The 18623-nt window shown below is 41.9% G+C and overlaps 3 protein-coding genes across 5 annotated transcripts in view; all 3 read left to right on the top strand.

Annotated features, from left to right (window-relative positions):
* ccdc134 (coiled-coil domain containing 134) overlaps positions 1-1513 on the top strand; it is a 14103-nt gene extending 12590 nt beyond the window's left edge. The window contains exon 7 of the mRNA XM_015037725.1: positions 271-1513. Coding sequence (XP_014893211.1) covers positions 271-396 — 126 coding nt within the window. The 3' untranslated portion in view covers positions 397-1513. The remainder of the gene's footprint in view (positions 1-270) is intronic.
* A 182-nt stretch (positions 1514-1695) lies between these two features.
* Positions 1696-7281, top strand: LOC106950700 (uncharacterized). 3 transcript variants are annotated; one of them, XM_015037724.1, is made up of 3 exons: positions 1696-2109; positions 2307-2463; positions 4547-7281. In XM_015037724.1, exon 3 carries the CDS (start codon positions 4585-4587, stop codon positions 6328-6330), a length of 1746 nt encoding a protein of 581 aa, XP_014893210.1. In that variant the 5' UTR covers positions 1696-2109; positions 2307-2463; positions 4547-4584; the 3' UTR covers positions 6331-7281. The 3 variants fall into 3 exon arrangements, with proteins under 3 accessions (XP_014893210.1, XP_014893208.1, XP_014893209.1); XM_015037722.1 differs by lacking the exon at positions 2307-2463; XM_015037723.1 differs by lacking the exons at positions 1696-2109; positions 2307-2463 and adding an exon at positions 3992-4024.
* Positions 7282-8269: 988 nt separating this feature from the next.
* The window catches only part of srebf2 (sterol regulatory element binding transcription factor 2), a 22171-nt gene continuing 11817 nt past the window's right edge, over positions 8270-18623 (top strand). The window contains exons 1-11 of the mRNA XM_015037726.1: positions 8270-8627; positions 13367-13743; positions 13816-14008; positions 14110-14270; positions 14905-15057; positions 15142-15423; positions 15499-15613; positions 16519-16670; positions 16764-16968; positions 17053-17228; positions 18243-18492. Of these exons, the coding sequence (XP_014893212.1) occupies positions 8537-8627; positions 13367-13743; positions 13816-14008; positions 14110-14270; positions 14905-15057; positions 15142-15423; positions 15499-15613; positions 16519-16670; positions 16764-16968; positions 17053-17228; positions 18243-18492 (2155 nt within the window). The 5' untranslated portion in view covers positions 8270-8536. The remainder of the gene's footprint in view (positions 8628-13366; positions 13744-13815; positions 14009-14109; positions 14271-14904; positions 15058-15141; positions 15424-15498; positions 15614-16518; positions 16671-16763; positions 16969-17052; positions 17229-18242; positions 18493-18623) is intronic.

Here is an 18623-nt window from a genome sequence, read left to right on the forward strand (position 1 = left end):
AAATTTAATTTTAAAAATTTTTGTTTTTTTTTTTTTTTTTTTCCTAATTAAAAAAACCTTTGGGTTTTTTTTTTTTTTTTTTTTTTTTTTTTTTTTTGCATTGAATTCTTGTGAAAATTAATGTTTTTGAAGCCATTACAATTGTAACTTCATTACATGGATGAAATCAGTCTGACTCGATCCTCCTGTGACGATCTGTCTTTGCGCGACATTTCTTAAAAATAAAACATCTTTCACACCAACACGGACCCCCCGTCTCGTCCGCTCCAGGTTCTTCACACGGCCGAAGCTTTCCAGAAGATCCTGAGGGAGGAGGAGAAGAGGAGGAGGAAGGAGGAGAAGAGGAAAGAAATCCGGAAAGGCCCCCGCATCTCCCGCTCTCGCTCCGAGCTATAGCGTCACCCCTCGGCGGTGGCGAGGAGCCAGAGAACAGGATCTGGAGGAGCGAACACAGGGGTCCACACGGAGTGGCCCGACATGCAGACTGCAACGACGGTGAAGGGAACAACAGCTGCCGTCCATTGTACCATACAGAAGTGAAGGCGCTCCGACGGAAAGAATGGAGGAGCCATCGCTGCGACACGATAACGCGTTTATTCAGAGGTTAGTCAGGTTCTGATCGAGGCTCGACATCGGCGCCGATGTCTAATTGGAGAATCTAACTTTGTGCTCCGGGAGGATTCTAGGACAACAACGGAAAAGTCAAACCTACAGAGGCGGACGGATTTATTGGCACGCCTGGTAAAGATGTGGAAATGCATCTTTTGGAAAAACCCTAATTCATGCTTAAACCTCCTTCGAGTGTTTGTCGCTGAAAATCCCAAACTCAGTTTCCAGTTAAAGTCCGAGCGTGTTTATACTTGTGATGTTAGAACCTAAAAAGGCTTTTTCTTGTTTACTCCCAAACAATTGAAAACAGTTAATTGAAATTGATCAATTTAAAAAAAAAGTCAAAGTATAAGAAATTCTTTTTGCGTTCTTGTTTTAAAGAGATCGCTACAAGCACCAATATTTGTCCTCTACTGATTTTGTTAAAGAATTACAAACTAAATAATAAAATTTAGCAACATTTTCTTAGTGCTGGACCACACTGCTGCGTTGAAAAATATAAATTTAAAGCAATATACACGTCTTTACCAGGGGAGCCAACAGATTTTCCAGTTTCCTGCGCTGTATTGGGTTATACGGTAACTGAACTTTGGCATATTATTCATTTAAAAAGTTTACTTCAGAACTTTACAAACCCCTAATGTATTGTCTGGTCCAGATCTAATGTGTGTAAAATCCCATATGCTTTAAATATGTGTCATTATTTAAACATTTATAAATTGACCTCGTTTAACCTTGGCCTGTTTTGTAGTGAGAGATGAGCTCAACTACTTTGTCATTTTGAGGGGTACGTTTTTTTTTTTGTTTTTGTTTTGTTTTTTGGGGGTTGTTTTTTGTAAAAATGAAAAATCTCCCTGTAATTGCTGCTTAAAGTTGTGGGGATGGCTCTTATTTTGTTTGCCTGGGGGAAAAAAAAACCTTTATAATGTTTTTATTATTTTGAAGGGGATTGCCTCAATTTGCATTCTTTTTTTCTTACCTTGCATTTGTTTGTGCTTGAAAGATTATTAACATTTCTTTCTTTGTTTCATCAGAATATAAATTGTGGGTCTTCACCTTGTCTCTGTTCAACATGTTTCTTGTTATCTTACCTGAGAGTTGTCCATAATTTAATGCTTTATATCTATGAAACTGAAGATTGGTGTAATTTTAAAAGTAGTAGAGCGACTGTTATAAAAAGTTATATGTATATTCAGAGAAACGATATCATTGCTGCAAGACCAACAAGCCATTTTGTTAAGACATATGAAATAAAGTGATTCTGATATGTTCTGATGGAGAAGTCGACGGGCCTGTGTTGTGTCAGATTTCAGAAATCAGCCAACAGAGGGCAGACAGCTAACGGCTTTCTGAAGCGAACAAAGTCCAAATGTTGGTGTTTCAGACTCGGGCTGACCTTTGACAGGGTTCCCTTAAAGATCGGAAGCCAAATAATAAACTACAGGAGGAAATAACACTGCTGTTAGCCTGGGAAATGTTTCCGCTGTAACATGGAGCGAGGTAAGATGATAGCCTTCTGTGTTAGCAACATGCTAACAGTATCACGCAAATAATCTGATCCGGTGATAAATTATTCCTCTTTCGGTTAAACGTGATTAATGCTTTCTAATTCGTGACGTTGTGCTTTTTTTTTATTATTGTGTTAGCTAAATCAGCGCTGAAGGTTTTACATGACGCTTCTCTGCATTTCTGTGCAGAAAGTTCCTGAAGCGCCAGGAACATGTCACTGTTTCCAAACAACACTGCTAAAACTGAAGTAGAAGCTGATTTTCGCCGTGTTTACCAGGCAATCGACATCGTAGCGAGATGAACACGTTTACAAATCCAGGGTTGGTATTGCTACGTCTTAATCAGGTTAGAAACTTCTAAATTTAATCCAGGCCCGGCCCGAGTTAGAAGCAAACTTTGCGCCTGAAAAAGTTGCAGGGATACCAGAGAAATCCTTCCAGCATTGAATGTTACTTCACTAGAGCTATAAATCAAGGCTAATTTAGTAAACCTGCTTGTGTCTGTAGTGTAAGATATTTTCAGACACCCTACACTCAGTAAAAATGATTTATAACTGCCTATTTTAAGAGTAAAAACATTACATACAATAATATGCATTAATAAGGACAGTGGATGCCATCTTAGCACTAACACTACAGTCTTCCCTATCTCCAATCTTGGGGGTACAACCAATAAGCACCAAGTAAAATAAAGTTCCTGGATTAGCTGCTCTGCAAAACACAAAACACTAGTAAACCAACGCTTTAATTAATGTTATTAATTTAATAACGATTAAATTAATCGTTATTATGATTAATTTTATTGTAATTAAAATATATTAAAAAATTTAATAAAATATTAATTTAAAAATTGGTTTACTATCAAGAAACTAAATTTCTTGATTCAGAATGTGAAAATTAAAGAAAAATTAACAATAAATCTGTCAGTTGTGGTTGGGTCTTATGCCTGACAGACATAAGTATAAATTTACTACCAACGCTATTACGTCTATAAGTAGATGATTAAATTCATGTTTTTGTAACTGATGATCAAATCTTAAAGCTCATCACAATCTGACAAAAAACAATAGATACACTAAATGGGTCTACCTAATCAAAATAACAACATGAAATAAGTTATTAAAGAAAAGGTGGTAAGTAATAAATGTGACCTGACTCAGCTTGTCAACAGTGTGTTGACTTTCCATCTTATGTTTTTTATAAAGCTTTTACTCTGCTGATACCATTTGTAGACAATAGATTATTTTTAAGAACCATCATGTGAAGGGAAAGAAAATCGGCAATTAAGATATTTATTTCCAGCCTTTAAGCTGTGACCAGTCATTAATTATTTGTATTTGGATCAATGGCACCATCACCCCACTACGTGAGAAAACACTCTCTGCAAAGCAACTTCGAAAACATTTTAAACCGTCTTCAGTGGTTTAAGTGGCTGGCATGTATAACAGGGTGTTAATTTAACATTATTATACATGTGAAACTTGTTAAAATTTGTTTATTTATACTTTAAATTCAATTTGGTTAGTCAAAAACATATTTTCTCCTGAAAATAACATATTTGCTGTGTTGGTTATGTTATGTTGCTCTGAACAGTTGGTGGTTACCATAGCAACCAGTAACAGCTTTTTCTCTTGCGGTCTGGTTTGTATTTAGTTCAGCTCTGTATTTTAGACATATTTGATTATATTCAGGGTTTCATGTGTAATTTTCCTGTGTTTTATACACGTTGTTTACTATTATAATGTTGTGCTTTTTAGCTGTTTGTAATTTTACAGCTCTTAACAGCTGTCAACTGTTCAATGGGAGCTATTGCTCTGTAGTTATAGGGTTATTTTTTTTATTAATGTTTAGGTTCTCAAGCTGCTGGACTGATGTTAATCACCAACTTGATTTTTTTCTCTTTTTAGGTATGTTTTAATTTTAGATAAAGTATAGTTTCAGGTACCAAATGTGTGATAGTCTTTGGATGTTATATGTGTGATTTTACATATTTTTCCAGAATATACATAGAGTATAAACAGAGCAACAACACTGCTGTAATATGTTCATTCTTACTGTTATCTGCTGAAGTCTTGCTCTCTCTCACTGCCTTGCAGCCAGAATGAACCACAGACATGTTTTTGCATATCAGTACAGTGTTCATTCAGTAACAGTCTTCACACTGAAGAGTGTGGTTGTTATCATGACTTAGTGTCTTGTATGTTCAGTGATCAAAAAAACAAAGGGTTTTTGAGTTTCCATTAACCGGTTGAGGCCAATCAAACTGAAAATAGGCTAATTCTCATCACCAGCTAAAATCTTAGCGCACTTTAAGGTTGAGAGATGGAGATGTATTCTTCATTGCTGTCCAAATTCTACCTAAAGCAGTTGTTGTTAAATGAGTAATGTTAATCAATAGTAATGTAGTGAAATTACCCTTCCTGTTACAGTATTCCCACCTGACAACGACAACAGAGAGACTGGTGAAATGGAGGAGGACGTTGAAGGTACCTGGGGAGAAGAGCTCCGACTAGTCCTTGTCGGAAAGACCGGGTCTGGAAAAAGTGCGTCTGGAAACACTATCCTGGGCCGCAGGCAGTTCCTGTCGCAGGCCAGTGCCAGCTCCGTCACCCAGATCTGCGAGCTGGGCATTGCTTCGATGGCAGAAGAAGAGGACGCAGACCAGGAAGGCAGCACTGTCCTGCAGAGGAGGAAGAGGAAGATAACGGTGGTTGATATGCCAGGGTTTGGTGACACTCACCTGAGTGTGGAGCAGACCCACGCAGAGATAGCCAAATGTGTGTCTCTGTCAGCTCCCGGTCCACACGCGTTCCTCCTCGTGGTCCCAGTCGGACGCTACACAGACAATGAGAACCAGGCGGTGTGCCAGTTGGGTGACATATTTGGAGCCGACGCAGTCTCCAACCACACTGTAGTTCTGTTTACCAGGGGGGACGATCTGGACGGGGTTGGGATCGAAAAGTACCTCCGAGAGACGGCACCTGTTGGACTTAAAGCTTTGATTGAGAGGTGTGGGGGTAGATACCATGTACTCAACAACAGAAAGCCAAATAACTCGGAACAGGTTAGAGAGCTGGTGAGGAAGGTGGATGAAATGGTGAAGCAGAACAACAGAGGGTTTTATACCAATGCAGTGTTTCTAGAGACAGAGGCTGCCATCACAGAGGAGCAGAACAGGATGTTGAGGGAGCGAGGGCAAGCAGAGGGGGAAGAGGAATCGCAGGGATCGAACAGTAGCAAAGTCGCAAAACGAAGGAAGTGTGAGTTGGAGTCAGATGGAGGTGATAAGGATTTTAGTGTTGAGAGATGGACGGAGGAAAGCAGGAGCAACCCCTTCCGACTTCTCAGAGACCGGGTCAGAGGCAGGAATCAGGGAGTGGACAGGGTGGGCAGGAGGAGACAGGCTATCCATTCATCCTTGAGCCGCCTGAGGAGGGAAGCCGCTCTGTCTGCTAAAGTGCTGGACAGGGTGAAGATCCTGGTGGCTGCCGGGGCGACAGGCATGGCGGTGGGGGCCATGTTTGGGGCAGCTGCACCTCTGGCGGCGGCAGCGGGGGCCTCTCTCGTAGGGAACTCCGTTGGTTTTGCCACGGGACAGTTGGCAGGGATGTCTGTAGCTGGAGGTACCAGTGTTGGGAAAGCGGTTGGGGCCATAGTGGCGGCTGCCTCTGGAAAAACAGCAGTGGCTCTTGGGGCGGCGACGGGAGGGGTCTTGGGCGGCTCAGTGGGAATTGTCGCTGGCGGCGAGGCCACGAGTTCCCAGGAGGGCGTTTTAGACGCCCTGGGCCAGGTGAGCGTGATGGGAGCCTCTGCTGTGGGAGTGGCAGCTGGAGTGGGGTGTGCCATGGGAGCTGGAGCCGCTTTGGGTGCAGCTGTGGAGGGAGCGGCGGCCCTCGGCGGAGCAGAAACTGCGGTGGCCTCTGCAGGAGGCTCAGCTGCAGGAGCTCTTCAGTGCTCCACAGCCGTAGCTCCATACGTCCCACCGGGGGCTGTGTGTGAGGTAGCGGGCCCTGCGTCGGGCCACTGGGTTACCGTGGCAGCAACTACTCGGATCTTAAACGCAGTGGCTGAGATCGGGAAAGCGGCAGCAGGTATTGCTCTGGCTGGTGGTTTGGTAGTGAAGGTGGTGAAGGAGAAAGTGAGATCTGGTACCAGCACTGAAGAGGCCAGTTATTCAGAGAGAAAGTCGTATGAAGTCTACTGGAACAAATAAACTGGGGCTTAATCTAGAGTGCAATGCCTGTAAATTAGATCATCTTCATGTGACTGGCCATTGTGATGCAGTGGGATATAGTGTAACCTTATATTTCATACGGATGAAAAAAATCCAACATTTCATTGTAAAGATAAAAAACGGAAAACAGAAAATCTCGACTGCAGTCCTGAAATCCACTTCCCTGTTTTACGCACCATTTATCTTAATCAGATGTTAAAAAGCTGCTCCTTCCATTGGAACCAAAAACAATTACATTATTTTTATTAGTAGTAGTAAAGGTGACATCACACCTGCTGTTGTATATGATGAAATAATTACACAGTAATAAACCAGCTTTCGCAACCTATATTAGCAAATAGCGCTGCTAGCAATAAAAATAGAATACATACTTTTCTTAACTCTGAGGTATCCAAAGGGCTGCCACCATTGCTAAATCCAGCATTGTTGATAATACAGGGAAATTTAAACCTAAAAGAAAAAAAAAGAAAATTTGATTTGCAGGTAATAGCCTGCTCTCCTGTAAGACGTGTTGTAAAAAGTACAGTTTTTACTTGAACCTTTTTTTTGACAGAATTTTGAACATGTTACTAATGCTGAAAATATTTAATTTTTCTTTAGTCTGAAACAACTTACACTCCGAAGAGTGGGATTTATACTGAAACCAAAAGCGCTTGAGTACAGTGGCTTTATAAAAAAAATAAAATAAAGTCACAAACTGAGTTGGTGCATTTCTACCTTTGACAGTGCTGGAAGAAAAAAAAAGTAATCTTATTTACTGATGTGTTGTTTTCAGTAGTGTGTGGCTTGAAATGAAACAGAAGCACTGAATTTTCATAAGCATTTTAATAGTTTTTACTTCTAGAAAGCAGTGGATGTTCATGTGTGAGAAGAAGCTGATTTCAACTGGTACTCATTTCACTGTTGTAATAAAGTGTTCATTTTCAAATACCACAAATGTTAGTTTTCATTATTGTGTGTATTGATTGTGTTGTCCTTGTTTGGTTAGATAATTTCAATAAAAATCTTTTTATTCAACTTTCTTGTGCTTGTTTCTGGTTGAGAGTTCCTGTCATACTAGTAGTATGAAACTGTAAGTATTTTTATTATTTTAAAATTCAGTAGATGATTTTGAGTGCATCAATAATTTTCTTTTTCTGCTTTGTGTACAGTTTTATGTGGCAAAGGAAAATGATGCATGGAGTTCAAAAGTCTTTTTAAAATAAAAATCTGAAAAGCATAACGTGCATTTCTTTTCTGCTACCAAATCAACTTTTCAACCAGCTTTGCACATTCAGACTGAATTTTGTTTTATATCTTTGCTCTTTCAGTTTGGGTGAAGAGCACCTCTTAACATCAGTTACTACAGGTTGCCAATTGGATTTAGTCTGGATTTAACAGGGCAATTTCGACACTTAAAAATGCTTGCATCTAAACCACTTCCATTGTAACTTTGGCTGGATGTTTTTGGTTACTGTTCTGCTGGAAGCTGAGACTTCATTTCAGTGTCAAATTAATTTTTTACAGCAATTTTTGGATTTAACTATTGCAATCTCCATTTCAATGCGAGTTAAATACACGAGGGCTCTATGCTCGCACTCATGCTCATGATTTTTTTTTTACTGACTTTATATAGATAGATAATTTGTAAACAGGATGTGGAGTACTAATAAAATCCTCAGATTATTAGTTGAACCAAGCTAGATGTTTATTTACTCCCCGTCAATATTTCCAGGGTGGTGGATTTGACTCATGCGCTGGGTTTCTTTATAATAAGAAGATAGGGGGCGCGGTTTATTCAAATGACACACAAGCTTCTGATGGTTGACGTACTATCAGACCACAGTGAATGCGAGCCGCTCATTGGCCGAGGGCGGCTGGTCTCATGACAAGAACGGCTGATGCCTAGCCAATCAGGCCTCGCTCTGGGCCACAGAGTGTGTTTGTGAATGACGTAATTAGCGTAAAACAAGATGGCGTCGCCTTGGAAATAATTTGCAGTTGACGAGTTTGTAGGCGGTAAAGTCTGCCTGCCGTCGGGCTTCAGTGCCGTTTAGAGGTTTTTATTGATAAAGGACGCGTCGTCAGATTAGATAAGACCGCGGAGGGCGTTGTGAAGCGCCCAGGTGGAGCCCACCGATCTCTTGTTTGTTCTCTCCTTCGACCCTCCGGTGACAGCCGGAGAGGTGAGCCGCTGACAGACAGGATGGATCCTGGAGAGTTCATCTCTCCCATGGAGACCATGGACTCGACTTTAGCGGAATTAGGGGACGAATTCACTTTGGGAGACATTGATGGTGAGTAGACCTACCGCTGTCAACACTGTTCAGGGTTGTTTACTAAACATTGGCCCTTTTCCATAAAGTCTGTCCGCTGTGGACATCCTGACGACCCACCAGTCTGATACATGACAACCATTCTTTACTGTCAGAAGCATTAGCTATTTAATCCTAAAGTTGGAGTTAATTAAAAATATATATATTTGTGAAAATTATTATTATTATTATTATTAGAGAAAATATTGGCTGCATTTTTGTACTTCCTGTAATTATTCACTATCTTGAAGATATTTATACACTGCTGTCAGTTTTCTTCTCTCTAGATATGAATACAAAGATCAACACACATCTGGGTTTATTGTATTATTTATTTTTTATGTTTTAATGTAAGCAAAAAATCTGGGGGAAACATGAGATTAATTTAATAGCTTTTAAAAATAGGATTTTAAAAATATTTTAAAAATATTTTAAAAAGGCATTGTTCATAAGGCATAACAATGCCTTATGAAATGTTCTGGCTTGTTTCTTTCCTGTTTTCTGCAACTCTGCATCTCTTTATTTTTGCCCCTCTTCCCTTTGCCAAGCTCGTTCTGCAGTGATAACCGATCAAGCGCTGAACCCTGCAAGCTTGGACCCACTGAGCAAATTTGGCAAAGAGGAAAGGTCTGAGCAAATGGTGGAGCGCTGGTCGGTGCAGCGTCAATAGATTTTCCCATTAGGATGGGCAGGTCCTTGTCTGGCGTTATTGGGAGTCACCTATTTCTACACTAGCAATGGCAGTTTTAGTTTTGTAAAATTTGGAAGTTTTGTTTAGATTTTTTTCCTCGAATGCTTCAACAAACAGTATGCAGAGCTGGATTGGTATTAATAACATTCTTGTTATGTTATAAAAATGTGACAAAAATAATACCGGAAGGGAGTTCAAATCTAATCATATTTATTTCAGTCTTGACTAGAGAAACATGATGCAAACATGCTCAAGGAGACTTTGAGTTCTTTCAAATAAAGTAAATCTGTGCCTTTAAAGATCTTTCTTTTAATTCTGTCCTATCCAAAGTTAAGTATGTCGTGTGGGTGAAGAGAAATGGATTTTTCATAATGTCATCAGTGGCCGTAAAAATGCATTCCTCGTCTTTCCAAGATGAACCTCGTGACAGAATGAGCAGACAAGCAATCTGGGGCCGAGTTCTGACTTCCCTCTAAATGCTGATGTCAAAAGAGAGGAATGTGTCGATGGCGTGAAAGAGAAACGAAGGATGACGGGACTGACTGGCAAACCGCAGCTTCACACTTTCCTCACCTGACCCAACAGATTGAAACGCTGAGGCCTGTTCATTTGGACTAACTCTTGACTTGGTTTTAGGAATAACAGGAAAAGATTTCTAACTACTTCTTCCAAAGAATTTGGAGAGCGTCCTTTGTTATTGTCAGCTCAAATGAATTGTTGGGGTCTAGAACGTGGACCAGCATGACTACAGAGTAACCTTATGTACAGTATGACGTCTGAGGTAGACGCTAGCGAATATGTTTCTGTGGTGTTGGCTTATTTTAATGTGTGAACTCCTTTGAGTTGTGTCTATAATCTGCAATCGTTCCTGTTTGTCACCTTCTGTCTGTTGTAATCTCCATTCAGTGATGCTGTTTGCTTTTTGATTGCACCTGTTCCTTTTGAAGTAATCCACTGAGCTGCAGCAGGGTGTGTCTTTACTTGCTTCTATAAATGATTTGTGCTAAAAAATAATGAAATAAATGGAAAAGTTAAGCAACAGTGCCCTCCTTCAACATTTCAATCCTTTAGATAAAGCTCAATCTAAAAAAAAATCACCTGATCTCATCTTGAATGTACTTTATTTGTTGTTCATGGAGCTCAAGCTAACACACAGCTGGCTGAAAGAAGGCCACTACAGTTTTCCTTTACTTGCAAGAAAAATGCATTTTGTTGTTAAGAATAGGGCTGAAACAATTAATCGGATTCATTTTGATGAATCGATTATTGAAATAAGCATCAACTACTTTAATTAATGATTAATCAGTAACTGCAGACTCAAAAAAGGCTACCAGAGCAGCTAGCCCTGCTAAGCTATGTTACTAGCTTAACCAGGTTGCTATACTTGTTAGACTCTTTAGCAGCTGCTTCTATTTCTCCTTAGGTTTACGAATAGCAATTTTAAAAAAAAGTCATAGGAAACATTCTTACATATTTAATGATCAGTGTCACTATGGCAACATGCTCATTGTTCAAAATCTGATTCAGTATCAACTTGTTTTGTCTCATCAACAATAGCTTTAAAAAGGAGGAGGATGTCCACCATCAAAACAAGTCACTTCCTGTTTTAAGGGAGTGGAGCTAAAGTGATGTCAGCAAATGAGCTTGATGATGCTGTTCTTATTTTGACTACCATTTCCACCATAGGGATCTGTTTTCACCCCGATAGATGCCATGGAAACAGAAGGGGGTAAATAATGGATGCAACATTTGGTGCAGCGTGTTCAGATTCTGAATGCCAAAACTTACACCAGGCCATCTGGATGGACATTTACTGCCCTTATGCTCACATCCGGTCCAGCTCTTAGTGACCGAGAAGCTAAATCTGTTTTGACTTGAAGAGCAAGAAAAATATCTGTTCGTCACTGTTAATCAATATCGATATTAATCATCGTTGGTGTAGCAGTAAATCTTCTCTCCGAGCAGCGTGAAGCGCGCCTGACTGTTTTACAGATTCCAAAAATCAATAAAATGCTACAGAACCCGGAGAGTTTAGCTCCAACCATGTTGGGAAAGTTTGTTTTTCTGCATGCAGAAACATTTTTAAGGATTAAATCTCTGTATTTGCATTATTTGTCCTTCATTTTGTAATTTTTCAAATCTAACATTAACATAATCACAAGCAAACTGTGTCCTCTGAATTTACCCTGTTTATGACCTTAAATCATACAGTTGCAAGTGCGTAGCAGCATAGTAGCTGACACACAGATGTCAGTGGTTTAATTTGATTCCTTTCAGCTGCAGATGCACAGCAGAGTTGAAGGTTTGGGGTGAGACAGGATGTCTGCTGCTTCACTGACACACTCGAGAGCATTGAAAGTTATTTTTAGTCAAGTTTACATGTTTCATAACCTGTGCTTGTTTTCTAGATCAGTTTCTCAGTCATAATCAAATCAGCTGTACAAATAAAACAAGGAGAACATCTAAAGGTTTTACAGAATCTGAGTTGATCTCACAAATCTAGGTTATAAATGTGTGAAACTAAAAAAAACAACAACCAGCAGAACAAAGGACCCAGCTGATTGTAATGTAATAACAGTCCGGAGATCGGCTCTCTGTCTGCTGGACTGAGTTCAAGGTTAGCGACTGCTGGTGACCCTGACATCCTACCCATCAGCCTTCAGTCAGGGAGTCTTCACATGACCTGCGGAAAGCTGCAGGTCCATACAGGCAACCTGTCGCAACAACGGCGCGTCTAATCCAGCTCCTTTAAGGCTGGGAGAAAACTCCAGATATTTACCTGTAAAGGGAATTCAAGATGTTCACAATAACGCCTGTCACGATAAGTGATTTTATCAGAGAAATAAATTGTCCCAGACATTATTGCGATACACGATAACATTGTTCTTTTGAAGCCATTTTCAAGTAATATAGTGATGATGGCACAATAATGCAAGTTTGTGCTCTGAAAGACCGGTGAATTTTAATCATGCAGAGAACATGTAAGACTGGAGGTGGAAGACATTTTAAATATCCAAATTTAAACGCACAACCAAAACCATAAATTAAATGGTTTACAAACTCTCTAAACAAAATCGACCTTCAAAAAAATGTTAATCATCAAAATGGAAGCTATTGAGGTCGTTATAATTTATCGCGTACATTTGATTGATTTTCTTGTTTTCTTCTTGAATTCTCTACGTTTTTTTGACTTGTCATTCTATTCGCTGAAGTTGTTATCGTAAAGACGGTAAACAATGCTCAGCCTGGCGGGGGTTCGAGTAGTCTGGTGGCCCGCCAGGCTTATAATGATAGCCTAGAGGTGATTTTGCATAAATAAATAAAACTTAATTTTATGCTGTACAATGTTTTTATCCCATTGAACAAACGAGGTAGATGTAGTGTTGCGTACTATCAGGTATATGGATTATTTCTGGCATGTGTTCACATATTATAGTTGCACAATGGTATCCATCTGCCATCTACAAGGGCCATCTAGATTAGCAGCTTTTTTCAAGGCTGATTGTTTGAAGGCTACTTTCGTATCAATTTATGAGCTGAACAGTAGCATCGCTTGCAGAAAGGTGCAGATTCAAGGTCACTGCTGACTCTTATCTGCCTGCAGGAATTGGAGATCTTAATAAGATCTTTTATTATGTTCATGACATCCATTTATACACATGGTTTCACCCAGAAAACTTGCTAATCCTGCTGTTTGGGTGCTAGGGCAGTCATTAATTTGGTGGCCCGTCATGTTTTTGAGTTAAAAAAAGTGTTTTAAAGTTGGCAGGAAATTAGAAAATAACACTTGATAATTATGTGTTACTGAGAGATTGGAAGATTAATATGTGAACATTAACAATAAAGTTTTAAAAAATGCAAACGTTTCAAAAATACTTAAATAAATAACCAATGCTTAGCCTGGTGGGGGCACAAGTAAAGCCTGGTGGCCCGCCAGGCTTATAAAACACCGATGCATTTAAAATTCAACTGTGGTGGATTTTTATTCTTCTTTAAAATCTGGAACATTCCCTCATTTGTTTCCCCACAGAGATGCTGCAGTTCGTCAGCAACCAGGTGGGCGACTTCCAGGACATGTTTGAGGACCAAATGTCCACGGGGGTCTCCGTCGTCGCCGCCCCCCAGCAGCCGGCCGTCCAGGCCCCGCCCACTCCCCAGACCCCAAGCGCCGCAGCTTTCCAGACCTCCACCATGAGCCTCGTCTCATCCCAGACACTGTCTCCTCAGACTGTACCCCTCACGCCCCCGCTGACCCCAGCACAGACCCCGACCCCCACCGCCACCCCGCCGGTGCAGCAGCAGCAGCAGCAGCAGCTGACCCGCAGCCCACCGCTGCTTCAGCCGCGGCCCCAGCTGGTCCAGCCCATCCAGCCTCAGCCTCAGCAGACGGCCCAGGCGGCCATCCAGGTATTTAAACGTCCACCTCTTATTAGTTCTCCAGCTTGAAAACATTGTTAAAAAAATTTTTTGTGACTGTAGATGCACACCCAGGGGCTTCCGCTCCAGACCCAGAACTTCCCGGTCCAGACTTTGGTTCAGACCCACACCCAGACGCCGCTCCCCATCCAGACACAGGCAACCCAGACCGTGATGATCGCCTCCAGCGGGTGCCAGTCTCGCTTCATCCAGAACCCAGTCATCTGCCATCAGAGTCCCGCTCCCAGTTTCCAAGGTGAGCACACTGTTTGTTTTTTTTCTTTTCTTTCTTCGTCGTAGTTCTCTCTCTCTCTCTCTATCTCCCTATTTTGAAAAGCGTCTTTGTTTTTCCTCCAGTCCTCCAGCCGCAAGTGCAGAGCATCATGACATCACCGCAGCTGCAGCCAGTCACCATTCAGCATCAGCGTGTTCTGACCCCAACAGGTCAGACCATCCAGACTCTCTCCACAGCGCCCACTGCAGTCCACACCATGCAGCAGCAGGTGCAACAAGTACCGGTCAGTGAGACCTCACACAGCAGCAACATCTGTTTAGCTGTTTTTTGTGAAAAAATGTTGATATTTTCCAGACATTATTCACAATTCTTTTATTCATCATTTTTTTGCCTTTTATTCTTTCTCCCATTTTTCACCTATATTTTCTTTCTTTCTTACCATTTTCTCTTCTTTTCCTGTTCTAAGGCTTTGTATCTTTGGGTTTTTATGATATATAGCAGTTTGAAACGCCTTGTTTCTGAATTGTGCTACACAAATAAAACTTGATTTGATTTTGATTTCCTTTTTCTTTTTTCTTTTCTTTTTTCCATTTTTCCCTTTCCCCTTTTTTTTCTTATTTTCTCTGCTTTTTCTATCTTTTGCTTTCTTTTACTTCATTTTTTATTCTTTGTCCTTTTTTTGCTTTTTTCATTTTTTCCCATTTTCTTTTTCCATTCTTTCTTCCTTCCCTTTTTCTCTTTTTTCAATTTTTCACTTTCTTGTTCTTTTTTCCCTTACTTTAACTTTATCCTTTTTACTTTCTCCTTCATATTTTTCTTCTTGTCCTTTTTTGCTTTTTCATTTTTTTATTTTTTCCTTCTGTTCATGATATCGATGTAGAAACCCTGCATGTTAAATCTTCTTCTCCTCCTCTTAGGTTCTGGTCCAGCAGCCTCAGATTCTTAAGACGGACTCGCTGGTCCTCACGACGCTCAAACCAGACGGGACTCAGGTTTTGTCCACCATGCAGAGCCCTGCAGGAATCACCACTCTGACCACGCCCATCCAGAACACGGCGCTACAAGTCCCGGTATGCAGAGCGGCCAGAAATCTTCCCACATTCTCTCCAGTCGGTGACGATCGCTCCTGCATCACGTCTGATTTCTGTTCCCAGACTCTGATGGGCAGCAACATTCTGACCACAGTTCCGGTCATGATGGGAGGAGGAGACAAGCTGCCCATCAAGCAGCTCCAGGCAGGCTGCGCCCCCTGCGCTACCGCCGCCAGGACAAGTATGGACCAGAGCCCGGTGTCGACAGGAGCGGCGGGGCAAGGAGTCGTGGTGAAGGAAGGCGAGAGGAGGACGACCCACAACATCATCGAGAAGAGATACAGATCCTCCATCAACGATAAGATCGTGGAGCTCAGAGACCTGGTGATGGGCAACGATGCCAAGGTGGGATCATAAAATACAAACACGCTTCGGTTCAACACACGCATACAAACTTACTTTGCCTTTTTCCCCCAACAGATGCACAAGTCAGGCGTGCTGAGGAAAGCTATTGACTACATAAAGTACCTGCAGCAGGTCAACCACAAACTACGACAGGAGAACCTCTCCCTCAAGATGGCCAATCAGAAGAACAGTGAGGCTCAGTTTATGTTTCTGAGTGTGTCTGACCGTCTGCTTGACAGGGAGGATTATGTGATGTCAGTCGCAGCATCCGGACCTTCTTATTGGTACGGTAAATTCACAGGACTTTACAGGAGGAACAGAGACTAAATAAAAAGACCTCAGCCCATCCAAAAGTCAAACTAAGCAAAAGATGCAACAAAATGACACATCATAAAAAAATCCATACCGAGTCGCAATCAGTGAGCTTGTATGTAGTTAAGTGAGGAAGCACGTAGGCCTTTGGCATCACCCAATCTTTCCTGTCCAGCAGCTGGTCAAACCCTCTCTGAACCACATATTAAGCCACGTTTTGTTGACATTTGGACTAGTGGTGTTGAAGTCCTCGTGAGTCGCTTTCCCGTCCATTTCAGACGATTTCCTGTTTCAACACTCCTATTCAAATGAAGCACCAACGAGAGACTGGCGGCATATCTCAGTTCAATTAAAAAAATGCTGTTTTTATCCAGTTCAGATTTATTTTTAAGAACCACAAATAACATTGTTCAAAATATTTTCTCTTGTCTTTGTGCCTGGAGTGGCTTTTGTTTAATTTTATTAGGAGCGAAGATGATGTTACATTGTGTGTGAGGGGAAACGGTAATTTTACTCGCTTAAAACAAAGAGAACATGACGAGGAGTTTACGCCTTCAGCTGCTAACATGTTAGCGATTAGCATCCTTAGAAAAGTTAGCATTGCTCATCGAAAACAGCTTCGCCTGAGTGTCTTCTGTCAGTTTTACTCAGACATTTCCAAAAGTCTCAAAATGTCCAACTTGCAAAATGTTCTACCAAAGACACTTTTACCAGCTCAGTCCTTTATTAGCCTGCATAGTTTAAGGTTTACAGCATCTTGAGGATCGATGCTTTGTGCCCCAGAGCCTGTGATCCTGTCCGAAGACGTCGACCTCAAACAGGAGGGAGTGATGATGTCTCCTCCGGCCTCGGATTCTGGCTCCAGCTCCCCGCACCAGTTCTCTCCGTACTGTGTCGACTCTGAGCCGGGCAGCCCCTTACTGGATCACCATCAGGTAAAGCACGCGAGGGCAGGGTTAATGAAATGTTTAGATGTTATCAGCACCGGTTTCATTCAGAGTTTTTTTGTTTTTTGTTGCGTCTCCCAGGTGAAGAGCGAGCCGGACTCTCCCTCCACGGTGGGAGTGATGGACCGTTCTCGGCTGCTGCTGTGCGCGCTGACCTTCTTCTGCCTGTCTCTAAACCCACTCCCTTCATTGCTGGGCTCAGAGGACCCGGGTAGCCGCGGCCTGGCGGCAGCCCACGTCCCCACCAGGACGCTCGTCTGGTTCCCAACTCACACGCAGGACTTCGGTGAGCAGCAGTCGCTCCCGCGTGCGTCGAGAGTTTGTGTCATCAGCTAAAATGACTTCTTCATGAAATCTTCTTGTTCTGCAGCTTCTTGGCTGCGCTGCCTGCTGCCGTGGGTGATTGTGTGGGTCCTGAGTGGGGTGGGGGCGCTGTGGGGCTGCGTCAGGGTGTTGTACCTGTGGGAGCCTGTCACACCCCTTCACTCGCCCAAATCGGTGTCCTTCTGGAGGCACCGCAAGCAAGCAGACCTGCATCTCAACCGGGTGAGTAGAGAAGGGAGTAGAAATGAGATTTTAAAGGAGCGATCTTATGAAAAATCAACTTTTTTTTTAGCTTTACATCATGTTATAATGTTGCAACGCTGCTAAAACGTTGTTAAAGGTTTGATAGAAGAGCCATGCTGTGGTTACCTCCTGAAGGCGGAGCTTCAGAACGAGCAGGAGACAGAGGCCCAATTTCAATGCGTTAAATTACAAAGTCAATTTTCTTTAAAAGTCATATTTGAAATACAGTCTTTTTATAACAACTGAAGTCAACATAGTTAGTTGAATGTGCTATAAAGTGGCACTAAGTGTCTGGAAAATACATAATTCTGCCCCTTTAAGAATAAAAACAAAGCAGCAGTATTCACATCTCTTGATCTTCTTCACTTGTTAACAAAAACTTCAATGTGTTTTTATTGGGGTTTATGTGATTCTCAACGTTTCTGTGATTGTTGTGCAGCTTTAGTTTTTATTCGGCTCCATTGGGTCAATATTTATTTTCCTGCAATAGCAGCTGCAGGTCTTTTGGCTGCAGTCGTGGTGTTTGCACATTCTTCTTTGCACAATGACTCAAGTTCATCGGGTTTGGACTAATATCATCTGTGGACATCAGTTTTCAAGTTATGCCAAAGATTTGTTATTGGATTTAGGTGTGGACTTTAACACGTCAATATGCTTCAATTAAAAAAAAAAAAACAAAACATGAAGCAATGTGAAGCCTTTGCTTTTCACAATTATGCGCTGCTTTGTGTTTGCCTGTCCCAAAAATAAATATTTGCGTTTGTATTGTGAAAACATGTAGAAAAGTCGGGTTAATTTATTCCACCTACTGCTTGTGCTCGTTCTGTCGCTTGTTTCTGTTTTAATGTCTCGACTTGGCATCCCTCCTCCACGTCTTGTTTTATTTTTAGCATTTTGTTCAAACGCTGTTTCATGTCTGAGTCATGACGCCCTCCACTTTTCCGCTGCGCTCAACACTGAGCGTCTCCTTTCTCCGTTCGTTCTCCGTTGCAGGGAGACTACACGGCGGCGATGGCCAGCTTGGAGACGTGCCTCTCCGTCTTGACGAGAGCTCTGCCCTCCAGCGGTCTGGACCTGCTCTGCTCCCTGTCCTGGAATTTGATCCGCTACTGTCTGCATCGCCCGGTGCCTTTCGGCTGGCTGGTCCACCAGGTCGGGGGGAAGCACGAGGGAGAAGAGGCGAGGACGAGCGCGAGAGACGCAGCGTTGGTTTATCACCAGCTGAGCCAGCTGCAGCTCACAGGTCAGGGAACAAAGTGAAGCGCAGAATCGGATTCGGCCGATAAGAGTTCATGCCCTGCTGTCAACGGGGCGTCCTTAAAAAGTCTTAGGTTCACGTATCTGAAATGAAGGCCTTAAAATGTCTTAAATTTA

Source organism: Poecilia latipinna, unplaced genomic scaffold (genome assembly GCF_001443285.1).
Source record: "Poecilia latipinna isolate Pla-1442-1.1 unplaced genomic scaffold, P_latipinna-1.0 Scaffold417, whole genome shotgun sequence".
Classification (NCBI taxonomy): domain Eukaryota; kingdom Metazoa; phylum Chordata; class Actinopteri; order Cyprinodontiformes; family Poeciliidae; genus Poecilia; species Poecilia latipinna.